This window comes from Bos mutus, chromosome 2 (assembly GCF_027580195.1).
Source record: "Bos mutus isolate GX-2022 chromosome 2, NWIPB_WYAK_1.1, whole genome shotgun sequence".
Taxonomy (NCBI): Eukaryota; Metazoa; Chordata; class Mammalia; order Artiodactyla; family Bovidae; genus Bos; species Bos mutus.
In genome coordinates, this window is record NC_091618.1 from 22,956,245 (window position 1) to 22,983,368 (window position 27,124).

General features: G+C 38.7%; 1 protein-coding gene across 7 annotated transcripts in view; it reads left to right on the plus strand.

The window, feature by feature from the left end:
* The window catches only part of DOCK10 (dedicator of cytokinesis 10), a 304,771-nt gene that overhangs the window by 254,174 nt on the left and 23,473 nt on the right, over window positions 1–27,124 (plus strand). For 6 of the 7 annotated variants that reach the window (XM_070385816.1, XM_070385833.1, XM_070385802.1 and 3 more), the window contains exons 29-47: window positions 467–550; window positions 3,805–3,901; window positions 4,763–4,807; window positions 5,871–6,046; window positions 6,173–6,289; window positions 7,972–8,083; window positions 8,789–8,910; window positions 8,997–9,111; window positions 9,205–9,271; window positions 9,496–9,543; window positions 10,451–10,552; window positions 13,143–13,267; window positions 14,913–15,025; window positions 18,259–18,396; window positions 19,433–19,615; window positions 20,373–20,483; window positions 21,855–22,070; window positions 23,588–23,645; window positions 23,972–24,070. In XM_070385816.1, coding sequence (XP_070241917.1) covers window positions 467–550; window positions 3,805–3,901; window positions 4,763–4,807; window positions 5,871–6,046; window positions 6,173–6,289; window positions 7,972–8,083; window positions 8,789–8,910; window positions 8,997–9,111; window positions 9,205–9,271; window positions 9,496–9,543; window positions 10,451–10,552; window positions 13,143–13,267; window positions 14,913–15,025; window positions 18,259–18,396; window positions 19,433–19,615; window positions 20,373–20,483; window positions 21,855–22,070; window positions 23,588–23,645; window positions 23,972–24,070 — 2,128 coding nt within the window. The remainder of the gene's footprint in view (window positions 1–466; window positions 551–3,804; window positions 3,902–4,762; window positions 4,808–5,870; window positions 6,047–6,172; window positions 6,290–7,971; window positions 8,084–8,788; window positions 8,911–8,996; window positions 9,112–9,204; window positions 9,272–9,495; window positions 9,544–10,450; window positions 10,553–13,142; window positions 13,268–14,912; window positions 15,026–18,258; window positions 18,397–19,432; window positions 19,616–20,372; window positions 20,484–21,854; window positions 22,071–23,587; window positions 23,646–23,971; window positions 24,071–27,124) is intronic. The other variant, XM_070385809.1, reaches the window with a different exon arrangement.

The window sequence follows — 27,124 nt, forward strand, 5'->3', positions numbered from 1 at the left end:
TGAGATTGCAAAAGGTTTCCCTGACCTGTCTCTGCTGCCCCTGTTCTTACCAGATGTTGTACAGTAAATGATCTTCACCTAAGGAACTGTGGAAAAAACTATTAAAAAACAATAATAAAATGTAGAAAAGTGGTTAAAAAATAAGACAAGTAAAAGCTAAAAATTTCTATATTAAAAGGAAAGGGCTTGCAATATTTCATTGCAAAGCTCCAAGAGATGTTTTATGAAAAATGATAAATATGGGTTTGTAACTTTGTGGTGTGTGTCCTGTATCTGGTATTTTAATTAGCTGCCATATGTGGATGAATGCTTAAGCATATTGTAGATATTGTTCAAACATTTATTATATAAGACATTTAGTGAAATGTTATTTTGCATCAATATTTTTAATCATCTTTTCTAACAGCTTTAATGATCCTTAAAATAAAAACATCTGAATTTATTTATTTATTTATTTATTTTTTAGCGCTGCTTTACATTTATGGACCGGGGTTTTGTGTTTAAGATGGTTAACAATTACATCAGCATGTTCTCCTCTGGTGATCCCAAGGTAAGAACCATGTTCAGGAGTGATGGCTTTCTAAACTGTTGCATTACAAATAAATACACTGGTCTCTGTGTATAATCTGTCTAAAACAATAACCTATCCATTATTTGTATCAAAAAACAATTTCTATACAATGAAAGGCAGGCTTTTAAAATGGCTCGTCATCTCAGCAAGTCTCCCAAGTCCTCCCTTCGTGGGGAACAAATGGGCGTGGAGTTAAAGTGTTCACATTTCATTTCTGTTTCTTGTGGGCTGTGAGAGGAGTGATTCCAGCTGCAGTTCTTCTTCCTCAGGTTTTCCCAGGACTGTCTTGGTTTTAGCAAGTTCCACTTCTCTGAAAATTTCCAGTCTTGGGCAAAATGGAACAGTTGATCACCTTACATAAATAGTGACTCTGTGTCAGGAGACAGGGAATAGTACTAATATCTAGCGAGCAGTGGTTCCCAAAGTGTGGTTCCTAGACCAGTGATCTCAGAGCTGAGCTACTGCAGGTGGGGCCCAGAAATCTGGAATGCAGCAAGATTCTTATCACCTTCAGGTGATTTCTGTGTTCTTTCAAGTTTGAGAACCACTGAGCTATATAATATAGCATATGCCAGAGGGACATAAGACTGGAAATGGGCCAGACTCTGAAACTTGTATCATTAAGCATTAAGGTTCTTTGTGTTGCAACCAACAGAAACTTACTCCAATTTGAGTAAAAGGGAATTTATTGGAAGGATATTGGGAGAACTAGGCTTGGAAAAGAGCGGAGACCAAGGCACTTCCAGGGCAGAAAAGTAATCACAAAGGATGAACCTGGGGCCAAGGTCTGCTGCTCCTTAAATAATGAAATGGGACCATTTTCTCCCTCTTAACACTGCTTACATGTATACCGTGGAATATTACTTGGCCATGAAAAATGAAATAAGGTCATTTGCAGCAATGTGGATGGACTTCGAGATTGTCTAAGTGGAGTAAGTCAGACAGAGAAAGACTAATACTATACGACACAACTTCTATGTGGGATCTAATTTTTTTAAGATACAAATAAACTTATTTAAAAAACAGATGGACTCACTCAAATTTATGGTTACCAAAGAGGAAATGTGGGAGGATGTGATAAATAAGAGATTGGGATGAACATATACAGATTGCAATAATACAAAATAGATATCTAATATGGACCTACTGTATAGCACAGGGAACTCTAGTTAATATTCTGTAATAACCTACTTGGGAAAAGAATCTTAAAAGAATGGATATATATATATATATAAAATAACTGATCCACTTTGCTGTACATCTGAAACTAACACAACATTATAAATCAACTATACTACAATAAAAAAATTTTAAAAAAGATTTACACTCCAGAGAGGAAGCATGTAACTGGTCTGCTTTGGGTCACGTGAAAGAGAAGGCGCCTGAATTAACAGTTCCCCATTAACCTTTCCCCATTGGGAGGAAAATAAGTCCCCAAGAGAAGTCATCTAGGTATTGGGAAAGAATATAGAAATATATTTACGAATATAGAAATAGAATATATTTATGTTTATAGAAATAAACAAATATAGAAATTCCAAAAGTAAATAATGATCTTCTTGGAGCATTTCATGTTAGGCTTAGGAGCCTGAATGTTATTTTTTAGCTGTGGAGATTTAGCTAGGAAAACTGCATGATTATATGTCATTCAGTTTTGAAAATCTAGTTCTTTCTGTAAATATTTTTTAAAAGAATGCAACCTAGCAACCTAGATGTCCATCAGCAGATGAATGGATAAGAAAGCAATGGTACATATACACAATGGAGTATTACTCAGCAATTAAAAAGAATACATTTGAATCAGTTCTAATGAGGTGGATGAAACTGGAGCCTATTATACAGAGTGAAGTAAGCCAGAAAGAAAAACACCAATATAGTATACTAACGCATATATATGGAATTTAGAAAGATGGTAACAATAACCCTGTGTACAAGACAGCAAAAGAGACACTGATGTATAGAACAGTCTTATGGACTCTGTTGCAGAGGGAGAGGGTGGGAAGATTTGGGAAAATGGCATTGAAACATGTATAATATCATGTATGAAACGAGTTGCCAGTCCAGGTTCGATGCACGATACTGGATGCTTGGGGCTAGTGCACTGGGACGACCCAGAGGGATGGTATGGGGAGGGAGGAGGGAGGAGGGTTCAGGATGGGGAACACATGTATACCTGTGGTGGATTCATTTTGATATTTGGCAAAACTAATACAATTATGTAAAGTTTAAAAATAAATTAAAAAAGAATGTCCTTCATTAGTGGTCCAATTACACAAGAAATTTGCAGAAAATCCTTTTAGGTATGATTCCAGTGACCCTAAATTATATATCTTATCAAAGACCAAATGGAACATACTCAATGAAGAGTGATCACCGTGTAATTTAATTATGTTCCTTTTCACTTTGATGTACAAAGGATTAAGTCAAATACTACCCTTGTTTGAGATGTCAGTATTCTAAATTACTGACTAAAGTTGTCACAAATTATGATTCTAAAGTATCTGAGCAAATGAAATATATTTTTATTTTGTTAGATGTTTTTAGTGAATACAATGAACACAAGCTGAGTCTTAAAAATTGATTACTTAGTTTGCATGACAATAAAAATAGAATGGTTATGGAGTTGCTAATTGTTCCCATTTATGCAGTTGTATTAAGTTGCTTTGGATCATGTCTGCACTTCATTTATCACTGTCCTACTCAAAACATTGAGATGCCAGACCTGTTTGCAAGGGCAGGGAAGGGGTGGAATGATGTACTCTCAGAATAAACGGCAGATGGAGAGAGATTTACTCTTAAGTTTAGATTCTCTGCACCATTGTCCTCCTTAGCACTGGATCTTAGAAGTTGATTTGGAGTGATCTGCTCTTCAAGCTGAGTGTAGTTGTACATCTTAGCACATGTGGTGAGGCACTGTTTTTCTCAGAATAAATACATTTTGCTATATGCTAAAAGAAATGAAAAAATAGAACTCAATAAGATTGTATCCCATAGAAGCTCAAGGTAGGTTGCAAATGAAATCACTTCCTGAACAAGCCTTGACCAATCTCCAAAAATAGGGTGCCTGACTACATTTACCACCTGAGAGGGGACAAAATCCTTTAAACTTAACAATGACCCAGTGGTCACACAAAAGTAACTCCACTTCCTTTTTAGAGATAAGATTCAAGTGCAGATTTTCTATTAACTTTCTTAGTGTGTGAATAATAGTCATTCTTTTGCCTCTTTTTTAGACCTTATGCCAATATAAATTTGATTTTCTCCAAGAAGTATGTCAGCATGAACACTTTATTCCATTATGTCTCCCCATAAGATCAGCCAACATTCCAGGTAATAAGTCCCAGACTTTTATCAGTTCCTGCAAAGGGAACACATCTGTTTGTTTGCCTTAGCTTCTTTGTTTGTATTCCTGTTTCCTCAGTCTTAGTTTTGTCTGAAATTGTCATATGGGCATTAGACCCAGGTAATCAGGTTAAAATGCAGAAAATAATAGCATGTGGTAAAGAGTACAGCACTGTATTTCTCAATTTTTGTTTATGTTTTCTTTTTCACCAAAGAGAAGGCCCACAAAGCCATACAATTGGTGCTTGTAAATCAAAGAACATTAACCTCGTAACTATTGCCAAGTTATTACTGCATTAGGCAGACTGGTTAAGACAGTCAAGGGGATCAAAATCTATTTTAGTCATTTGTATTATCTGTTTACTATTTACTTCCCAAGTAGCTCAGCTAGTAAAGAATCCACCTGCAATGCAGGAAACCCCGGTTCAATTCCTGGGTCTGGAATTCACCCTGGAGAAGGGATAGTTTACTATTTATCAATAAGTAAAAGGGATTGTTTACTATTTATCAGTAGCTTAGAGACCTGGTAGTATCTTTGTAGATCTGATATTATCAATAGTAAACATAAAAACATGTTTCATAGCAAGCAGATTTCTGATAGAAGGAAAAGACAGTGCTCAAGAAGAAGGCTAAGCATTAAAATAATTCTGTTCATGACGTTCTTTCTTAAGAAAAGAAGTAAACAACCAAAGCCTTGTCTTGAAAAGCAAAGCTTTATTGAAGGGATTCACTTGTATTTTAAGACAATGTATTTTAATTTTTCAGTATAAATTACACATAGTTAATGAATATGGTGTTTATCTGAGTATGTATATAGCTGAACTTTTTGTTTATTTATATTAAATTCAGATCCTTTGACACCTTCAGAATCAATACAAGAATTACATGCATCAGGTAAATGATTTTTATTTTCTATTACACTATCTCAGCATCAATAACCACTTTGTGTTTCGATAATATTGATGAGTATAGACACTTCATATTTCCAGTTTCTAGATGCTAATAGTCATATCATCTAATCAAATATATAAAAATATCAAATATCATCTAATCAAAATAGTCAAAAAGTTGAGTGAGCTTTTCTTTTATCACAAATAATTAAATGCTTCCTTAGTTTGAATTTTTTTATACCCTATTCTCCAGAGTTTGAACTCTTTCTAGTTTCCCAAAGCATCAGAAATTTCCTTAGAGTGTAACCATACGTGAAGTTCCCAATCATATGTAATAACATGCTTATTCAATGAAACTATCTTTATATGATATTTCTATCAATAAGCCACAGCCTGGTTCTAACCCTTCTCTCAAAATTGAGATCATTAGAATCATATCAGTTTATTTTTACCCCAGAAAAGTTCATAACTTGAAATAGTCTGGGCAAATTTTTTTCTAGGTATAAATGGGCAATTTGCAAGTTTTGTTTTATTTCTGGCTCCTCACTATTAGTATTTCGTGAAAAAATTTAACCTAAGCCCTTTGATGTTAGTTTCCTGAACTTCCACATTCCCTGAACTTCTGCCTTCAGCAGTATTTTCACAGACTGGAAAAAATCGATGTGTTTACTTTACTTCTGGTCAGATATGATGTGGAGTGTTCTAATAGTTCATTATTCCTAACATGTAGTCCTGGGTCAGAAAGATCCCCAGAGTAAGAAATGGCAACCCACGCCAGTATTCTTGCTGGGAAAATCCCATGGACAGAGGAGCCTGGCAGGCTATGGTCCATGGGATTGCAAAAGAGTTGAACATGACTGAAATGACTCAGCATGCACACATGCTCTGTTTTGGATAAGAATAAACAGTATTTACTGAATGCCCCTCTTCACATTTTTCATATAAGATTGCATTGCTGAATCCCTCCTAGTAGCAATAAGGGTTTATAGTTGTTTGTTCCATTTCTCTTAATTGTAAAGTGATCATTTGACTTTCAGTAACATGATCTCTTTACCTTCCACACAAAGATATGCCTGAATATTCGGTCACGAATGAATTTTGCCGCAAACACTTCTTAATTGGAATTCTGCTCCGAGAAGTTGGCTTTGCTCTGCAAGAAGATCAAGATATCAGGCACTTGGCTTTAGCTGTCCTAAAAAACCTAATGGCTAAGCATTCATTTGATGATCGATACAGAGAACCAGTAAGTGGTCTTTCTTTCTCCCTTCCCTAAGCACCATTTAATGGTTCACTGCATTAAGTGCCTATCAAACCTACGAGTCTATCGATTTTTATGTGAATCATTTCTTTTGACTCCTTTTCTACCTAGGAAAAGCAGGCCCAGATAGCCAGTTTATACATGCCCCTCTATGGCATGCTTCTGGACAATATGCCAAGGATTTACCTGAAGGACCTGTATCCTTTTACTGTCAATACATCAAATCAGGTAAGTTTGCATAATATTCCAAGTGTCTATTTTAATAAAGAGTTTGCCTTTTTTTATATATTTTTGGCCTTGATAACCATTTTTCCCTAAATGTGAGCAAACTAAGGATTAAACAGAACAGTGCTTTTTGCTAGGTGGTATTTTGGTGGGGGGAAGCAGGCGTTTGATTTTGGTTTTTTATCTTTTTTTTTATTGCAGTGTAACTGCTTTACACTGTTGTGTTACTTTCCGCGGTACAGTGAAGTATATCAGCCATATGCATACATGTATTCCCTCCCTGGTAGACCTCCCTCCCACCCAAGCCTTTCATTTCGCCCAGGTCACCACAGAGCACTGGGCTCAGCTGCCTGTGTTATATATACAGCAGCCATCTAGCTATCTGTGTTGCACACGGGAGTGGACATAAGGGGCTTTCCTTGTGGCTTGGATGTACTTTCTCAGTTCTTTTCACCCTCTCCTTCCCCATCCCTCCTGTGTCCACACATCCATTCTCTACATCTGCATCTCTGTTCCCACCCTGCATATAGGTTCATCTGTACCATTTTTCTAGATTCCATATATATGCATTAATGTAGGTGTTTTGAGGTGTTTATATGGTGTCTAGAAGCTAGGAACTGTGTCTGGAATTTTTTTTGACCTTGGACCAGTTACCATCTATGTAACCTTCAGTAAGCTATTCAACTTTTTCCTCTTTTATAAAATGGAACAGAATACCTCTGTCGCAGGGTTCTTAGGAGGATTAAATGTGTAATAGAAAACATGCATCATAGAGACTGGCACATTATAAGTACCTAACATCTAGTTTTTAATAATAATATACATTTAAAAATCCATGATAATAGTGATAATCCAGTCAATGAATTTATGACACTACTTACAAGTGGAATCTAAAAAATACAACAAACTAGAGAATATGACAGAAAAAAGAAGCAGACTCACAGATATAGACAACAACCTAGTGATTACCAGTAGGGCGAAGGAAGAGCCATAGGAATAGGGGTTAAGAGGTATAAGTGTTACATATAAAATTATTATAATTTTATAAGCTATAAGGATATATTGTACAACATGGGGAATGTAGCCAGTATTTTATTATAACTGTAAATGGAGGATAACCTTTAAAACTGTGAATCCCTATGTTCTATACTTATAACATATAATATTGTACATCAATTATAGTTCAATTAAAAAATTTTTAAAATCAGTGAACTTATCAATCACCATTATAGTCATTTAGTCCAGGAGTCCCCAACTGCTGGGATCTAATGCCTGATGATCTGAAGTGGAGCTGATGTAATAATAGTAGAAATAAAATGGACAATAAATGTAACATGTTTGAATCATCTCCAAACCATCCTTCCTCCCTCGGTCTGTGGAAAAACTTTCTTCCACAAAACTGAAAGATGCCAAAAAGATTGGGGACCCCTGATTTAATCTATATCTGAAAAAGTTTCCACTACATTGTTTAAAAATTTAAAAATCACATAAGAAACCAAATTGTGGCTAAGATTATGGTTTGACAGTATTCACTTTCATTGCCTACTTAGGCAGAAGATTTTGCAAAAATATAAAAAATCAAATCTCTTATCATCTAATTGAAAATGTAATGAAGAAAACATTTGTAGGTTTATGATGTTGAAATATGTTAATTCCCACTAATCTCTTCTGTGCTTTGAATCCAGGGGTCTAGAGACGACCTCAGTACCAACGGAGGATTCCACACCCAGTCAGCTATGAAACATGCCAACTCTGCAGACACATCATTTTCTAAAGATGTTTTAAATTCTATAGCAGGTACTTCAGACCTTCCAGACAATGGTGTTTAACACTCATCTGTGTTTACATTGTATATCACTGTGCTTTTTACCCACTCATCCATTGTACATAATGTATGAGGCAAAGTATTCTACATTTATATAGCTAAAGAGTCTTGTTACATGTTTCTCTGAATGTCATCCAACAACTTCCTCTTCTACTTAGTGTTCATTTCTACTTGGATTAAGAAGCAGTCTACTCCGATGTCATCAAATTGTTTCATTCTGAAAACAATCTTGATGTTTTCATTGCATACAGCCTTTTAAAATATAATAGCCCTTCCACTTCAAAGATTGTTTTTAAGAACTATTTTGGAAATGTCATCTTAATTTCTTACAAACTGTCAAAAATTGAAAGCTGCTTCCTCCAAAGCATCCTTAAGAACTTTTATTAAGCATTTTAAAACAGAAACGTTCTTTAAAAAGCTTTGTAAGAAATCAAAGGAGCACGCTTTATTTCCAGTTATAATGGTCTAAATGTTCTTAAATCCTTCATACTGGCATGGCTGTTAAAATAATATTTTAAAAGTTGCACGTCTTTCATGCCGATCCCAGACTCTATTGTGTCAGGCTTTCCACAATACCTGAATGATCAGCATCTTTTTGGTTCATTTTAGCGTTGTGTGTGTGTGTGCACGCCCATGCATCTCATTACCGTCTTGTGTGCTGTGGCTTGTGTTTACAGCATTTTCATCAATAGCTATTTCTACAGTAACACATGCTGATTCCAGAGCTTCGTTAGCAAGTCTTGACTCCAACCCAAGTACCACTGAGAAGAGCAGTGAGAAGACTGACAACTGTGAAAAGGTATGACTTCCCTCCCAACCTTCCCAAGCACGTTACAAGTCAGCTGTCTCCTCCTCCTCAATCCTTGTTGTTTCTTTCATCCCTAGATCCCAAGACCCTTATCTTTGATAGGCTCAACTCTTCGATTTGACAAGCTAGATCAAGCAGAAACCAGGAGTCTTCTCATGTGCTTTCTGCACATTATGAAAACAATTTCGGAGGGTAAAGAGAGCTCTTTAAAATTAAATTTAAAAAGAAAAAAGGAAAAAACTTTGAATTTCAAAGAGTCTCATGCTATTTGGTGTTTCCTTTCAGAGACTCTGATTGCCTACTGGCAAAGAGCCCCCAGTCCAGAGGTGTCTGACTTCTTCAGCATCTTGGAGTAAGTTTTAGAGTTGATTACTTAAGACTTTTTTTCTAGAACCTTCAAATGATTTTAGTATACCATTTTTCATTCTAAGTATCATATGGTGAATAATCTGTCAATAATAATGCATAAACTATCTAAAGAAAACTGTATTTGTCTTTTAGTGCACTTGGATGAACACTTTGTATAGATAAAAAGGTATGAATAATTAGAATGTGACTTGTTTTTTTCCCTTCTAGCGTCTGTCTTCAAAATTTCAGATATCTAGGGAAACGGAACATAATAAGGTAATCATTTTAAACTCCAAAAGATTAGTCTGATCTTTTGAAAAGAATCATGAAAAGAATCATAGTCTGATCTTTTGAAAAGAGTCATATGTGTGTGTGTTAGAAATCTTAAAATGCAAATAGGATTTTAAGGTTGACCTCATATTAAGTAAAGCATGTTTGATGATTACACTCCAGATTAACTTTTTTTTTTTTAGTATATTGGAAGTATTTTCTTAAATATGCATCTTCTAAGTTACATTCATATGAAGACATATTGGTTGAAAAGCTACATGAAATGTGGTTTCCTTTCAGAAATGTGTGTTTGTGCTTTTTATTCGGACAACATTAACTGTTCTTTGATCTATTATGGGTATAGTGTAATCATTAAACAATGCTTTGCTTAATGTGAAGTTTTAGTTGTTTTTTTTTTTTTTTTTTTTAGTTTTAAAACTGAAGCTTCACATTAAGCAAAGCATGTTTGATGATTATACTATACCCATAGTAGATCCAAAAATAGTTAATGTTGTCCAAAGAAAAAGTACAAAACACACATTTCTGAAAGGAAACCACATTTCATGTAGCTTTTCAACCCATTTGTCTTCATATGAATGTAACTTAGAAGATGCATATTTAAGAAAATACTTCCAATATACTAAAAAAAAAAAAATTAATCTGGAATAACTGTGCTCTCATCCTTTCCCATAAGAGACAGCAGTGCCCCGCCCCCGCCCCAGCACATTCCCTAAACCCTCAATTTCCCATTTCCAGAAGAAAATGTGGTTTTCTTCTGGAAAAAAGTGGTTTTTTTTTTTTTATAACATATGAAAGATTTCATTGTCCAGTAATCTTTTGTCAGTTGCCATTTTTTGTTTATATATCAGTTGCAAACACTGAGCTAAGATTAAAACTTCAGTTTTCCTTGCAGAAAAATTGCTGCTGCGTTTAAATTCGTGCAGTCCACCCAGAACAATGGAACTCTCAAAGGATCTAATCCATCCTGCCAGACTTCTAGCCTTTTGTCACAATGGTACTGTCACATTTGCTTGATATTTAAAATTATATTGTGAGTGTACATGGATGTGTATATGTGTGTGTGTGTATTGGGCTTCTCCAGTGGCTCAGTGGTCAAGAATCCGCCTGCAATGCAGGAGCCAAAGGAGGCGCGGGTTAAATCCCTGAGAAGATTGCCTGGAGGAGGACATGGCAGCCCACTCCAGTATTCCTGCCTGGAGAATCCCATGGACAGGGGAGCCTGGGGGGCTACAGTCTATAGGGTCACAGAGTGGGGCATGACTGAAGCAATTTAGCACATACACATGCATATATATAGAGAGAGTGTGGATACACACACTATGTACACACACACACATGCATGTGTGTGTGTGTGTATATATATATATGTATATTTTATACATATGAAATATTCCCTGGTGGCTCAGACGGAATAGTGTCTGCCTGCAGTGCCGAAGACCTGGGTTTGATCCCTGGGTCAAGAAGATCCCCTGGAGAAGGAAATGGCGACCCACTCCAGTACTCTTGCCTGGAAAATTCCATAAACAGAGGAGCCTGGTAGGCTACTGTCCGTGGGGTTGCAAAGAGTTGGACACAACTGAGTGACTTCACTTACTTACACTTGCTGCTGCTAAGTCGTGTCCAACTCTGTGCGACTCCATAGACGGCAGCCCACCAGGCTCCCCCATCCCTGGGATTCTCCAGGCAAGAACACTGGAGTGGGTTGCCATTTCCTTCTCCAATACTTATATGTATATTTCAAGCCAGACACAGATTTCAAATAACTCTGTATGTTTCTAAGAGGAAACCTTGTAAGTACTTCCCTATCTGGCCCACTAACTTGTAAAGACCTAAGAAGCAAGAATTACGCCTTATTTATGTGACCTTATTTATGTACAGTATATTACTGTACAATGCCTTGTGTTGTTGTTGTGTGCTCAGTCATGTCCGAGTCTGTGACCCTAGGGACTGTAGCATGTCGGGTTCCTCTGTCCATGGGATTTCCCAGGCAAGAATACTGGAATAGGTTGCCATTTCCTTTTCCAGGGCATCTTCCCAATCCACAGATTGAACGTGGTCTCTGGTGTCTCCTGCATTGGCCGGTGGATTCTTGCATAGGGTCAATGAGTATCTTAATTTTTTTAAGCCTGGAAAGATATAATTCCAATCAATGACTATTTTCATGTTTGCTAATCTCTTGGTGACAAAGTAAACTGTGAGGTCGTATCTCCCCTTTCCTTTCAGTAATTTTAATAATTTAACCATATTCTTAGAGTTTAATGTAGTTTTTTTAAGGGTCAAAGGCAATAAGGAAGCATATCTGGCCCCATAAGCTCATGTTAGTTTTTTAGTCATCAGACTGATTTAACTAGCATAAAAAACCCAGGGTCACCCCTCATAAACTACCCTACAGAAAACATTAGCCTGAAATGCTACCTTAAAGCTCCTCTGGGTCTAGTCAATCCAAACTCTTTGCTGAAGTTTTCTCCAGCTTGATTTATTCTTCCCAGAGGTATCATGATGATATACAATATGAAAATGGCTGTATTTTAGAAAGAATTTTAGAAAGTAATATGGAAGTAGTAAACGGCTAATAAATCATAGAATAAATTTTGCCTCTTTATCCATGGGGACCACTTGAGTGGCCCCCTTATGAGAAAGCAAATAAAAAATGTAATGGGCATGTTTTGGCAATTGGTAGTAGGAGAGAGGACCATAAACAATGACTTTAATGACGATCGTAACCCAGCTGAGGTCACTACAGTTTAGAGGCTGTCTGGTAAGTTAGATTTCAGGGTCCTCCCTGAACACCTCCTGATTTTTTCCCCAAAACCATGGCTTTTCCCAGCAGTTACAGACAGAAGGAGACAAAGTAATTCAGTCCCAAAGTTTAAGCCATATAGCCCCAAACCCATTATTCCCTATAGCTGCAGAAATGACCCAGACTCTCTTGGCTACTAAAAACCAAAGTCAGATTTCCTGGGCCCCGATCCACTCAGAGCACTTGATTTAGCCAGAATCAAATAAGCCTTGAGAAGTAAGACAAAGAGAAAACCATTGCTTCTTTTTGAGACTTCACTCTTCAGTATCTCTTCCTCCAAATACTAAGAAGTAAGAGTCAAAGAGTTGTTTCAGACCAAATTTTACTTTTTTATATTTTACCCCCTAAAAATAATTGATACCAATTGAGTTATGTAGTATTGTACTTTATAAATGTTTATCACTATGCCTTTCTAAGCAACCAATAGCCAGCATAACATCTATGGAATCCCATGATTTCATTAAATAATAGTGAATATGATTGTGCAGAATTTAATTCTGTATCTATTATTTTGGCAGATGAATTCTTTACTACTAGCGCCACCTGGGAAACTCACTATCCTTTAGTATCTATTATCATTCTGAACCTTTTTTTGGCTTAAATAAAATTTCTCCAAAAGTACTTTTAAATTTCTGTCATCGTGTCACCCCATAATTAATGGTTTTTCATAAAAAGTCTCATTTTTCACAAAAAATGTTAATATGACACAATCAAGAGAATTTGAAAAAAACATTTGGTTTTCATATCCCTATGACTTTAACCATTTTTCTTATTTCATTTCCAGGATGCACACCACTTCCAGTCATGAAGGACAGAAGCAGCACAGATCACAAACTTTACCAATAATTCGAGGCAAAAATGCACTTTCTAACCCCAAACTCCTCCAGATGTTAGACAATACCATGACCAGTAAGTAAACCAGAAACAATAGCAACAAGATGGTTATCGTTTTTCTCTAGACATGTGCAGGAAATAAATTCATTGTTTCAGAATGTAGGGAATGTTGCTGTGCCCCTCAGACCACTGGTTTTCAGGCTTGCTGTAGCCCTGAGAATGTTCCTGAGGAGAGAATCAGCTGCTACTGCTGCTGCTAAGTCGCTTCAGTCGTGTCCGACTCTGTGCGACCCCATAGACGGCAGCCCAGCAGGCTCGCCCGTCCCTGGGATTCTCCGGGCAAGAACACTGGAGTGGGCTGCCGTTTCCTTCTCCAATCAGCAGGGAGTGGTTTAAAAACGTGGTGTTGTGGGACTTCCCTGTTGTTCCAGTGGTAAGGACTCTGTGCTCCCACTGCACGGGGCATGGGTGGGATCCCTCACTGGGGAACCAAGGGACTCTGGCATCGTGAGAGTTATGGTGGCCTCTCTCAACCTGATTATTATCCCTCTGGGAAGAGGAAAAAGTTGCCTGTGTCCTAGAAGCAGCAGGCATGCCATCTTGAATCCAGTGCTGCACACATTCTAGGTGTGAATGAGGTAAAAAACGAGATCCAGTCCTTTCATATCATGTAAGTGTGCTTGATTATGGACACATGACCAAAGTTAGCTATTTGACAGTATTTGCCTTAACCTGTAAATACATTTAGTACCTTTCTGAAGAGGTCATTCGTGCAGATCATCCACTCAGACTCTACATTTGATCTGTTAACCTGGAGCATAAAACTTGACCCAGACTAATTATGGAGGAAATATGACTATACTGACAGCTGAACCAATGGAAAAGAAGTGGGAAATAAAGAACAGACTACTCTGATTCTTTAGAAACTCCATACCTGACCAATGAAAAGGGCACACACACTGTCTTCATTGGTTCAAGCTACTAAAACAAGATGCATCAGACTGCGTAGCTTAAATAAAAAATATTTACTTCTCCTAGTTCTAGAGGGTAGGAGATCCAAGATCAAGGTGCTAGCAGATTTGATGTCTGGTAGAAACCTGCCTTGCAAATGGCTACCTTCTTGCTGTGTCCTTACATGGTAGAGATAGAGATGATCCCTCTGGTATCTCTTTTTAAAAGGGCATTAATCCCAATCATGAGGGCTCCATTCTCATAATCTAATTACTTTTCAAAGACTCCACCTTCACATACCATCACATTGTGGATTAGGGCTTTGATCTATTTGCTTTTTCATACTGTTCTGACTCAAGGGACATGAGTGAGAGCACACTTCGGGAGATAGTGAAGGGTGGGGAAGTCTGATGTGCCACAGTCCATGGGGTTACCAAGAGTCAGACATGACTTAATGACTCAACAGCAACAACAATATGAATTTTGGGGGAAACACATATTCAGTCTATAGCATCCACTAAAAACTCTGTCTAGTATTCTTGCTTCAGCCGATAAAGAAATTGAATAAATGTAAGCATTTTGATTTACTAAATTACTCATCAAAACACCAGTGAAGATTGTGTGTCTATACATAGGTTGTATATTGTATCCACATTGTCCATATTGTATATATGTTGTATATGACTAGGTTGCAATAGAAGAAAGTTTTTAATAGGGTACAAAGACTTGTCTCAGACCTTTATGCTGTTTTCTACTTTGGACTTTGTAGGCAACTCTAATGAAATAGACATTGTGCACCACGTGGACACGGAGGCCAACATTGCTACAGAGGTTTGCCTGACTATTCTAGACCTGCTGGCCCTCTTCACTCAGGTCCACCAGGTGAGTGTGACCACAGCATCTTCTGCAACATGACAAAACTAAAGATGGAAAAGTCATGTGAAGTCAAGAACATGTTTTTAAGACATTTAATGAAACCCATTAACCTTCCATAAATCAACCTGTGAGTGGAAAGCATCTTAAAGATGAGATTCAGAATTCATCAGTTCAGTTCAGTCACTCAGTGGTGTCTGACTCTTTGTGACCCCATGAACCGCAGCACACCATGCCTCCCTGTCTGTCACCAACTCCCAGAGTCCACCCAAACCCATGTCCATTTAGTCGGTGATGCCATCCAACCATCTCATCCTCTGTCATCCCCTTCTCCTCCTGCCTTCAATCTTTCCCAGCATCAGGGTCTTTTCCAATGAGTCAGCTCTTCACATCAGGTGGCCAAAGTATTGGAGTTTCAACTTCAACATCAGTCCTTCCAATGAACACCCAGGACTGATCTCCTTTAGGATGGACTGGCTGGATCTCCTTGCAGTCCAAGGGACTCTCAAGAGTCTTCTCCAACACCGCAGTTCAAAAGCATCAATTCTTCGGCGCTCAGCTTTCTTTATAGTCCAACTCTCACATCCATACATGACTACTGGAAAAACCATAGCCTTGACTAGATGGACCTTTGTTGACAAAGTAATGTCTCTGTTTTTTAATATGCTGTCTAGGTTGGTGGTAACTTTCCTTCCAAGGAGTAAGTGTCTTTTAATTTCATGGCTGCAATCACCATCTGCAGTGATTTTGGAGCCCCCCAAAATAAAGTCAGCCACTGTTTCCACTGTTTCCCCATTTGCCATGATGGGACCAGATCCCATGATCTTAGTTTTCTGAATGTTGAGTTTTAAGCCAACTTTTTCACTCTCCTCTTTCTCTTTCATCAAGAGGCTCTTTAGTTTTTCTTCACTTTCTGCCATACGGGTGGTGTCATCTGCATATCTGAGGTTATTGATATTTCTCCTGGCAATCTTGATTCCAGGTTGTGCTTCCTCCAGCCCAGTGTTTCTCATGATGTACTCTGCATATAAGTTAAATATATTTTCCTGTTTGGAACCAGTCTGTTGTTCCATGTCCAGTTCTAACTGTTGCTTCCTGACCTGTATACAGGTTTCTCAAGTGGCAAGTCAGGTGGTCTGGTATTCCCATGTCTTGAAGAATTTTCCACAATTTGTTGTGACCCACACAGTCAAAGGCTTTGGCATAATCAATAAAGCAGAAATAGATGTTTTTCTGGAACTCTCTTGCTTTTTTGATGATCCAATAGATGTTGGCAATTTGATCTCTGGTTCCTCTCCCTTTTCTAAAACCAGCTTGAACATCTGGAAGTTCACAGTTCACGTATTGCTGAAGCCTGGCTTGGAGAATTTTAAGTATCACTTAACTAGCGTGTGAGATGAGTGCTATTGTGCGATAGTTTGAGCATTCTTTGGCATTGCCTTTCTTTGGGATTGGAATGAAAAGTGACCTTTTCCAGTCCTGTGACCACTGCTGAGTTTTCCAAATTTGCTGACATATTGAGTGCAGCACTTTCATAGCATCATCTTTCAAGATTTGAAATAGCTCAACTGGAATTCCATCGTCTCCACTAGCTCTGTTCATAGTGATGCTTTAGAATTCATCAGAAGTTGGCAAATGCATAGCTGATATACACACAGACATTTCATTATTTTCCAATAATAGACACTTCTTTCTTCCTTGTTTCTCCTGTTTTATGTCAGGCAAGCTGGGCTGAGTGAGAAGGTGACCCTACGTTTTCAGTATCAGAGGGAGAGACAAATGATTCAACTAGATACAACAGATAAACAGACTTAACAGCTAGAGAAAACCAAGTGATAACGTTGAGCATCTTTTTGAGTGCTTACTTACCATCTGTAGATCTTTGGTGAAATGATACCACTACCAGCTCTTAGAATGGCTACAGTTAAAAAGTTTTGGCAAGAATATGGAGAAACTGGAAGTCTCATTCACTGGTGGTGGAAATGCAAAATGGTACAAACACCTTGAAAAACAATATGCTGAAATAAAAAATTAAACAGAATCTATCATGTGACCAGCCATTCCAATTCTAAGGATTTACCCAGGAAAAATAAGTGTTTGCTCACACAAAGCTTTATACATGAATATTCATAGAATCTTTGTTTTTAATAATTAAACACTGGAAACAACCCAAATGTACATCAGCAGGTGAATGGATTTTCTAAAACAGTGATATAGCCATACAGTAGGATACTGCTCAGTTATGCTCAGTAAAAGAAGCCAAACAGAGCATGTTTTATATAATTCCTTTTAAATACAATTTTATAAAATATGAACTATAGAATTTGTATGTCAGTTAAAACCTCAATGAAGTTATTAAAAACTTCAGCTCAACCTAATGAGCTTTTGAATGTTAAGGGTTTAATTAGAAAAAGTTGAATTGGTAGAATAAAGACTACACGAAACAGAATGATTGTACCAAGAAAGTCCTACGTTCAAGTTAAAAGTCAGCATGATGGTAGAAAAATCAAAATCCATGTTTTAATCCTTTATTGCTCAGTGGAAATGTCAGTCAAATCCCGTACACCTTACAGACTCTTCTATCAGTGCCTTCGAGGACCCGCCTGTCTATGACCTCTTCATCTACCTCTCTCCTGACTGCATCCTGACTCACCATGCTTAGGCTACACAGCAAGTTTTTCTCCACCTTGAACTCACAAGCTCCTTTTCAGCTCAAGTCCCTGGCACCAACTTTTGTTTCTTACTCGGACAGTCCTCCCAGATCTGGCCAGGGCTGACTTTTTCAGCTCACCTGTCAATTCAACCATTAGAGGAGTCTTAACCATCCTACATAAAGTAATCCTACCCCCGACCCAAAGCATTTACTTTCCTTCCTATTATCCTTCTACTCTGTTTTTTTATTTGGTAACTTTTTTCAGTCACTGCTGTATATATGTTTCATTGGGAACAAGAATAAGACCTTCTTATTTTGCAGTTCATTTCCAGCATCCAAAATCATGCCTATCACATAGCAGATTGCTGTTGTTGAGTTGCTAAGTTATGTCCAACTCTTTGTGACCCCGTGAACTACAGCATACCAAGCCTCCCTGTACCTCACTATCTCCCGAAGTTTGCCCAGGTTCATGTCCATTGAGTTGGTGATTCTATCTAACCATCTCATAGCTGGTCCAGAGAAAATATTTTTTGAAAGAATACTGGTGTCCTTCCACTCATCCTAAATAAGTGCTGTGTTGAATTTCCAGAGACAACTCCAACAATCTGAATGTCAGAATTCAATGATGAAAAGGGTCTTTGACACCTACATGCTCTTTTTCCAAGTCAACCAATCAGCTACTGCACTGAAGCATGTGTTTGCCTCGTTGAGGCTGTTTGTGTGCAAGGTAAGAGTCCAGGTTCCTTGGAGAGCTCAGTGAAGTGTTTATTACTGACACTGAAAGTGTTAGTCACTCAGTGTGTCCGACTCTTTGTGACCCCATGGACTGTAGCCGGCCAGGCTCCTCTGTCCATGAAATTCTTCAGGCAAGAATAGTGTAGTGGGTTGCCAAGCCATTCTCTGAGGGATCCTCCTGACCCCAGGGATTAAACCCAGGTCTTCTGCATTGCATGCAGATTCACCACCATCTGAGCCACCAGGGACACCCATTACTGACAATAAACAAGCATTAATCCTTACGTCTCTCAGTAGGGTGGAAAGAAGGGTTGTTTGATTCTATGTTGATTTATTTGGTTTTATTAGACTGATTCATGGTCTCAGAATAAGTTCACAGCCTTGACGGCCTATCTTCTGGATATAAAAAGGGAATAAAATTGGCATTTGGCTTCCAATTCTTTGGGTTCTCAGTGTTTGTGGCAGAGAGTTAGGTAAAATATACACCATCAACTGTGATTTTAAATCGTTCCACTTCAAAAGAGTCCCCTTTGAGGACCTGTGGCTTTACAATGTTGAGTGAATAGAAACTATCTCAAAGCTCTCATTCTGTTTCTTTGAGTAATCATCCATTATTGATGCAAAGGATACTTACAACATGTTATTTAGTCACTCAGTCATGTCCGACTCTTTTGTGACCCCATGGACTGTACCCTGCCAGGCTTCTTGGCCATGGGATTTCCCAGGCAAGAATTCCCAGGAAGTGGGTTGCCATTTCCTCCTCCAGGGAATCTTTCTGACCCAGAGATCAAACCTGCATCTTCTGCATTGGCAGGTGGATTCTTTACCACTGGGCTACCAGGAAAGCCCCAATACTAGCATCGACTTAGGTAAATAAAATTATATCTTCTTCCACCTACAAATGGTAGAAAAAGTCTAGGTTTAAAAAAAAAAAAAAAGGGTTTTGTTCTAAGGAATTTTCAAATATGAGAATGAACAGAGCGAAATGAAGGAATTTGCTCATTTCACCAGCACTTCTGTCTCCATAGTTTCCTTCAGCATTTTTCCAAGGGCCTGCTGACCTGTGTGGATCATTCTGCTATGAAGTCCTAAAATGCTGTAACCACAGGTCGCGGTCAACTCAGATGGAAGCATCAGCACTTCTATACTTCTTTATGAGGAAGAATTTTGAATTTAACAAGCAGAAGTCAATTGTACGGTCGCACTTACAAGTAAGTGCTGCCAGTTTTCATTAATGTTGTTAAAACCACTCATCTGTTTCAGCATTGATACAAGCTTCCTGTTTCCAGGGCAACCAGATCCCCATTCCTTCATCAGATTCCTCTTTAAGGATGCTCATCACACTCAGTTCTGATTCACAGAAAGAGGGCAGCTGGACAGAAATTAGCAAAGTCCATAATTCCACTTGTACTTTTCCTTTTTTCTGCCAGGGAATAAATAGAATCATATGGAACAGAGGTCCCCAACCCCAGTTTGGTCGATGGCCTGTTAGGAACTGGGCCACAAAGCAGGAATTGAGGGGAAAGCAAGCAAGTGAAGCTACATCTGTATTTACAATCACTCCCTATCGCTCCCCTTACTACCTGAGCTCACACTCAGGGCTCTCACTGATTCTGCATTATGGTGAGCTATATAGTTACTTCATTATGTATTACAATGTAGTAATAATAGAAATAAAGTGCACAGTAGATGTAGTTACTTGGATCATCCCAAAACCATCCCCCCTGCCCCTGTCTTCCACAAAACTGGTCCCTGGGGCCGAAAAGGTTGCAGACCACTGATAATAGAATATACAACTTGAGAAACCATGACTATTTCTAGGATGCCAAATTCCACCAGATTCTGAGCACATTCGTTGGGCCTACAGGGGTATATTCATGATACATCCACCCAAGTCAATGGTTTTCTTTACACCTACTATTTTGGAGTTACTTACTTTTGAGGCTCCATTTTTGTTTTCTCTTTCAGCTCATCAAGGCCGTAAGCCAGTTAATAGCTGATGCTGGGATTGGAGGCTCTCGTTTTCAGCATTCCCTTGCTATTACCAATAATTTTGCTAATGGAGACAAGCAAATGAAAGTAAGAAATGCATTGTGGACTTTTTTTAAAGAATTGGGAATAAACTAAGCTGTTGGATTCTTTTTATGAGATGTCAAAATCACAAAAAAACACAAATGCTGCATTTTATTTATTGACACTTTGAGTCCTGACATTGAATTTGCTTCTACTTTGAGCATGTAATCTGTTAAGTGATATTACCAAGGTATGGGGCTGAATGATATGGGACAACAAAACTAACCACATATATCAAATATATATATATATATATATATATATATATATAATATATATATATATATATAAAGCACAGTGATTCTCTCATGATCCTACTCTTGGTCAAATTCATTTTACCTTTCTTTTAGAACTTTGTGGGGACATCTCCTTCAATCATTATACTGAAAAGTCCTGGGGTAGAGCCTGGCGACAGGCATGAGTGAACCCAGGGATTAAAATAATGTTTTCAGATCTCTTTCCCCTACTGCCTCTACTTTTTTGCCTCTCTGTCTCTCAGTTCAATTTTCTTCGTTTACTTCATTTACAGGTAGGCTGTCCCCATGAGCTTAGTCTCTCAGAAATTCTGAGAACACTGGTAGTAATCTGTGAGTGGGAAATTAAAGTTCCTAGACTGAGTCTCTTTGATCCAACCTTGTATCATATACCCAATCCCTAAACCAATCACTGTGACCTGGGGTATCAAAGAATATGATTGATTATCCAGGCCAGTATCATGCCCAGCCCTGGGAAGGAAGTGGTGTTATTGTTCAGTCAGTAAGTTGTGTCTGACCCTTTGCAACCCCATGAACTGCAGCACACCTCTGTCCTTCACTATCTCCCAGAGTTTGCTCAAATTCGTGTCCATTGGGTCAGTGATGCTATCTAACCATCTCATCCTCTGCTATCCTCTTCTGCTTTTGCCTTCAGTCTTGCCCAGCATCAGGGTCTTTTCCAGGGAGTCGGCACTTCTCATCAGGTGGCTGAAGTATTGGAGCTTTAGCTTCAGCATCAGTCCTTCCAATGAATATTCAGGGTTGATTTCCTTTAGGATTGACTGGTTTGATCTCCTTGCAGTCCAAGGGAAGGAAGTAGACACATGCAAATCACACAAACCAGAGCCAGAGAGGATGCTAGATGATGTCAAAGGACAGTTAGGATGCTGTCACTAGAAGAATATAGGCTAGAAGACAAAGTGGACTCTACTATGACTCATCTTCAAATGTGCACAACCGCAATCACAATACATAGAATTTATCCACAGAGAATATACATATTTGTGAACAGTGTATAAAATGCACCGACCATGATGCCATGCCATAGCTAAAAGCATAACTTGAAGTGAGTTAACTTGTGAAATCTAAACAGATAATGACCCAGGCTCTCTGTTTTCCAAAGAACAGCAATTTCCCAGCAGAGGTGAAAGACCTGACTAAACGAATAAGAACTGTTTTGATGGCCACGGCTCAGATGAAGGAGCATGAGAAGGATCCAGAGATGCTGGTGGATCTCCAGTACAGCCTGGCAAACTCCTACGCCAGCACCCCTGAGCTGCGGAGGACCTGGCTAGAAAGCATGGCCAAAATTCATGCCAGAAACGGAGACTTATCTGAGGTGATCAGCAAAGACTCGGTCCTTCTTTGTCAGCATAGTCCTCTTAATCAGGACCATTGGATTGTCATTTACATCAGGAATATAAAAAGTTACCGTATTGCCCAACTAATGTCAATATGACTTGATTTTATTGGGTTGACCAAAACGTTCATTCAGGTTTCTCTCTAAGAGTAGATGGAAGACCCAAATGAACTTTTTGGCCAACCCAACATGTCATGTGCAATACATTTGCATGTAAGATTCAAGGATACCTGACTCCACGTAAATGATATCAAATAAAAGCCAGAGTCTAGGGGGACCAGCTGCAGTTGTAGGATGTGCAGTGGAGACCAAATGCTAAAGCCTGAGGCTAGGGACGATGATTGTAAGGGTATCTGGAAATTAAAAGTTATGTAAATTACTGTTGTGTGTGTTAAAACTTCTTCCCTGGAATTAGAGTGAAATGGGGAAACATACCATCATGGTGAGTAAAGGCAGTTTCGAGTAATATGTCCTCATGCGCAACTCATCGAACTAGCAATAGGTTCACAGTTCTAAGGGCCATGTTGATGACAGGCCATTGTGTGACAGCTTTAAATCAATAGCTAACCTTCCTATGTCTGTTTAAACACTGGTGGATTTATGGGCAGCAACTCACAGCACCCATGTGGAGCAGTTCCAGACACTCAGTGGGAAAGTTCTGCTTTGTTCCCAAAATTTTGCCCGCTTTGGGAAGAGATGAGTTTGTCCAAGAAACCTGTAATTCTTCTAAATGCAGGTGAAGGGCTCTGGGATGGATGTAGATCTGAGCAGAGGCCTCACTGGATAGCAGTTCGGTGAGGACACAGAAGAGCGACTCCAGTTCCCTTGGATCACCCTGAATGTGGAGAAGTTCTCCACAAAACTTCAAAAGGAAATGCTGAAGTCATTTGGATTCTTCAGCCACTCAGCATCTAGTGTGTGTTGAGCAATGTTCTAGGGCTTTGCAATAGATTTTAAAGGGCAATAAAATGTCACTGAAATAATCTGGTTAAAGAATGCATACGTGATACATTAGGTCACACTATTTCATCAACTGCTGCCTCTTGAGGCTACCATTTAAAGATGACAGAAATTCTAAGGGGGTCTAGGGCTGGAGGTTAAAAAAAAAAAGTAAGAAGACAGCTAATTTTCACTTCCAGTTTATATCCAGATGCTGTTTAGAGAAAGAGGAGAAACATAGATATTAATGCAGGAAGATAATTCTATAGAAAAATTCTTCAAGTCAGCTCATTCACCCACCTGGAAACTAAATCAAGAAAAGCAAACCAAAAAAAAAAAAAAAACCCAAATATGCCCTTTATTCTTGAGGGTGTACTTTTTGGAAATCTAATTGATTGTTACTTTTGGTTCTACCATGAAAAGGATTTCTCTGCATATTCTGATTTGGAATACAGACCTTCCTTGGAGGATTAGTCTGAATTAGACTGATAGTAAAATCTTTAGTATGAGATAGATGGTAAAATCTTCCTCTCACACTATTTGCTTTTCTCTTGCAGGCGGCCATGTGTTATATCCATATAGCTGCCCTCATTGCAGAATACCTGAAAAGAAGGGGTAAGACAACCACGTGTGGGGAGAAATCAACATGTCAAAACCTGATAGATAAACTAATACATACAATGTATTTATTAGCTTTAAATTGATTAATCTCAATGTTTTAGCAGTGTTAGTTTTCACAGATATTTCTAATGACGCTGTACTTTTGAGTTTTACCTTTCTCTTCATGTCATCATCGTGTTTATTTTATGCACAACCCGGCTAACTGGTCCACTTCTTAGTTCCAAATGAGAAGGCTTCACTGGTTAACGATTCATAGTTTCATAAGCTTGAATTAACATAAACTTGTAACAATGTCCTAACTTCATCTTGCACTGCCATAGGTTACTGGAAAATGGAAAAGATTTGCGTACCATCCCTGCTCCTGGAGGATGTCCACCCTTGTGATAGCAATCCATTACTAACAACTCCCAGTGGAGGAAGTGAGTGATTTAACTGGGCTCCTTTACCCCCAGGGCATGGTGCAGAGGAAACCATGTCCTGATTCAGTTTCACGCCAATGAAACTTTTAAATGTATTCCCAAAAGCAAAAACTGTCTCGGACCTACATAACTTACTCTGTCGAAACCCAAAGTTCTTACCATTCAGAAATTCCATCATCAAACTTTATGAAGTTTAGGGACCTCAAGAGTTCTCAGCAAACAGAAGTGCATCTTATATAATATTATGGCCATGTTTTGTTATCAGTTTGCATGCTAGACTGTCTTTGGGATTCTATTCTGAAATGGATGAATTGTTTAAAATTGCAAGGGAAATCCATTTTATTGTTGAAATGTCATAAAACTGTTTATTCAAAATAAGGAGTGCAGAAAAGTGACATATAAATATAGTATACAGGACCGTGGGCTTCCCAGGTGACTCTGTGGTAAAGAATCCGCCTGCCAATGCAGGAGACGCAGGTTTGAATCTTGAGTTGGAAAGATCCCCTGAAGTAGGAAGTGGCAACCCACTCCAGTATTCTTGCCTGGAAAATTCAATGGACAGAAGAACCTAGCAAGCTACAGTCACATGGGTCCACAGAGTCGGACACGACTGAGCAACTGAGCATGTACACGCACATACCAGGACTGTGCCTATAATCTACATGTTTCAGTTTCTTTAAGTATACATTGATTCTGACAATTTATAACGTATAGTAATTCACAGTATAATCTTCCTTTAATTAAAAATATTCCATCTTTAACATCTGATAAACATTTTGTAATAATAACCAAAGAATTATTCTTTGTAAAAAAAAACAATGTATCCTTGTAAAATTCTGTTCAAACCCAGTTTATGAACTTCAATCTATCTCATAATACTCTCTTAACTTTCAAAATGAAATGGAAAACTCAGTGTATGAACAAGAGAAACAAATATTTGAATGTTTAGATTAAAATATCTAAACAAAAGGGAAATGGACTTTGGTTGTATCATTCTGGAAACATAATTCTTTTGGTCCCTTATTCTTTTAAATACGTATGTATCTCCCAAAGAGTTTCAGTGGATTTTGCAAATAAGATATTTGAACCAAATGACCAAAGTGAATTCTGAGACAGTATGCTCATTCGTTTGAGGGCCTTGAAGAAGACACCAGACTTGGCCTCATGACTCATGTCCACGATAAAATTCAAGGGTCTCCTTGCTCAGTTTCATGCTTCCTATTTATACAGGCAAGTCATCAAAACCATTCTTGTTTTATTTAACATGCCCTTCGTCCTCATCTGTTTTTTTCATAATCAGATACCATACAGTTCCATAAAAGTTATTTTGAGAAACCTGATAAAACTAGGTGTCAGTTTGAGAAGTTGTGGGAACTTGTAGCCCAAAACGTGTCTAAATCTTGAATATTCAAAAAAGATCTAAATATGTTTAGACCAATAATGATATTGGAATAATATATCCATTGAGAAAAATATATATACCTATTGACCTTTGGACAATGAGAAGGTTGGGACACCCAACCCTGGGGATAACTTTACAGTTGGCCCTGCATATCCACATCCATTGATTTGACCAACCACAGACAGTGCAGTGCTGCAGTATGTACTTACTAAAAAATCTGCATTTAAGCAGACCCATACAGTTCAAATCTGGGTTGTTTAAGGGTCCACTGTATGTGTTTTATAAACTTTAAATATTGAAGGTGATTATTTATGATGCATTAGCATATATTTCGGAGAAGGCAATGGCACCCCACTCCAGTACTCTTGCCTGGAAAATCCCATGGACGGAGAAGCCTGGTAGGCTGCAGTCCATGGGGTCACTAGAGTCAGACACAACTGAGCGACTTCACTTTCACTTTTCACTGTCATGCATTGGAGAAGGAAATGGCAACCCACTCCAGTGTTCTTGCCTGGAGAATCCCAGGGATGGCGGAGCCTGGTGGGCTGCCATCTATGGGGTCACACAGAGTCGGACACGACTGAAGCAACTTAGCAGCAGCAGCAGCAGCAGTGTGTGTGTGTGTGTGGAGAAGGCAATGGCACCCCACTCCAGTACTCTTGCCTGGAAAATCCCATGGACTTAGGAGCCTGGTGGGCTGCAGTCCATGAGGTCGCTAGGAGTCGGACATGACTGAGCGACTTCACTTTCACTTTTCACTTTCATGCATTGGAGAAGGAAATGGCAACCCACTCCAGTGTTCTTGCCTGGAGAATCCCAGGGACGGGGAAGCCTGGTGGACTGCCGTCTATGGGGTCGCACAGAGTCGGACACGACTGAAACAACTTAGCAGCAGCATATATTTGTATTCGTTGCCATGCATCTGAAGCTCACTGGCATGTATTTGAAGTCTTCAATGTGTTTCTATGTTGTGATGTTTCTAAGTCAGAGAAGTAAACTGTCCCTTCACTACAGTGTACACATGATAAGAAGACAGTTGGCCCTCTGCATGTGGGAATTCCAGATCTGCAGATTCAACCAACCACTCCATCAGTGAGAATCCACAGATACAGAGGGCTCATCCTACTATGTCGTTTAAAATAAAGGACTTGAGCATTGTGAAAAGGAAGTGTTAGTCCCTCAATCATGTCTGAATCTTTACTAGGCTCCTCTGTCCATGGAATTCTCCAGGCAAGAATACTGCAGTGGGTAGCCATTCCCTTCTCCAGGGAATCTTCCTGACCCAGGGATCAAACCCAGGTCTCCTGCATTGCAGGCAGATTCGTTACCGTTTGAGCCATCTGGGAAGCCCAACATTTGTTTGGTGGAGTTGGGTCTTAGTTGTGGTATGTGCGATCTTTAGTTGCGGCATGCAAACTTTTAGTTGTGGCATGTGGGTCCCCGACCAAGAATCGAACCAGGGCCCCTTGCATTGGGGATGCAGAGTCTTAACCACTGGACCACCACCATTTGTAGAGTTTAGTATCTGCTGGGGGTCCTGGAATCGATTCTCTGTGGATATTGAAGAACAACTATAGAGGTGAATTTAGGTGACTCCATAAAATACAGCTTCTTCGGTTGTACTAACAACCATCATCGTCCAGGAAGTACTA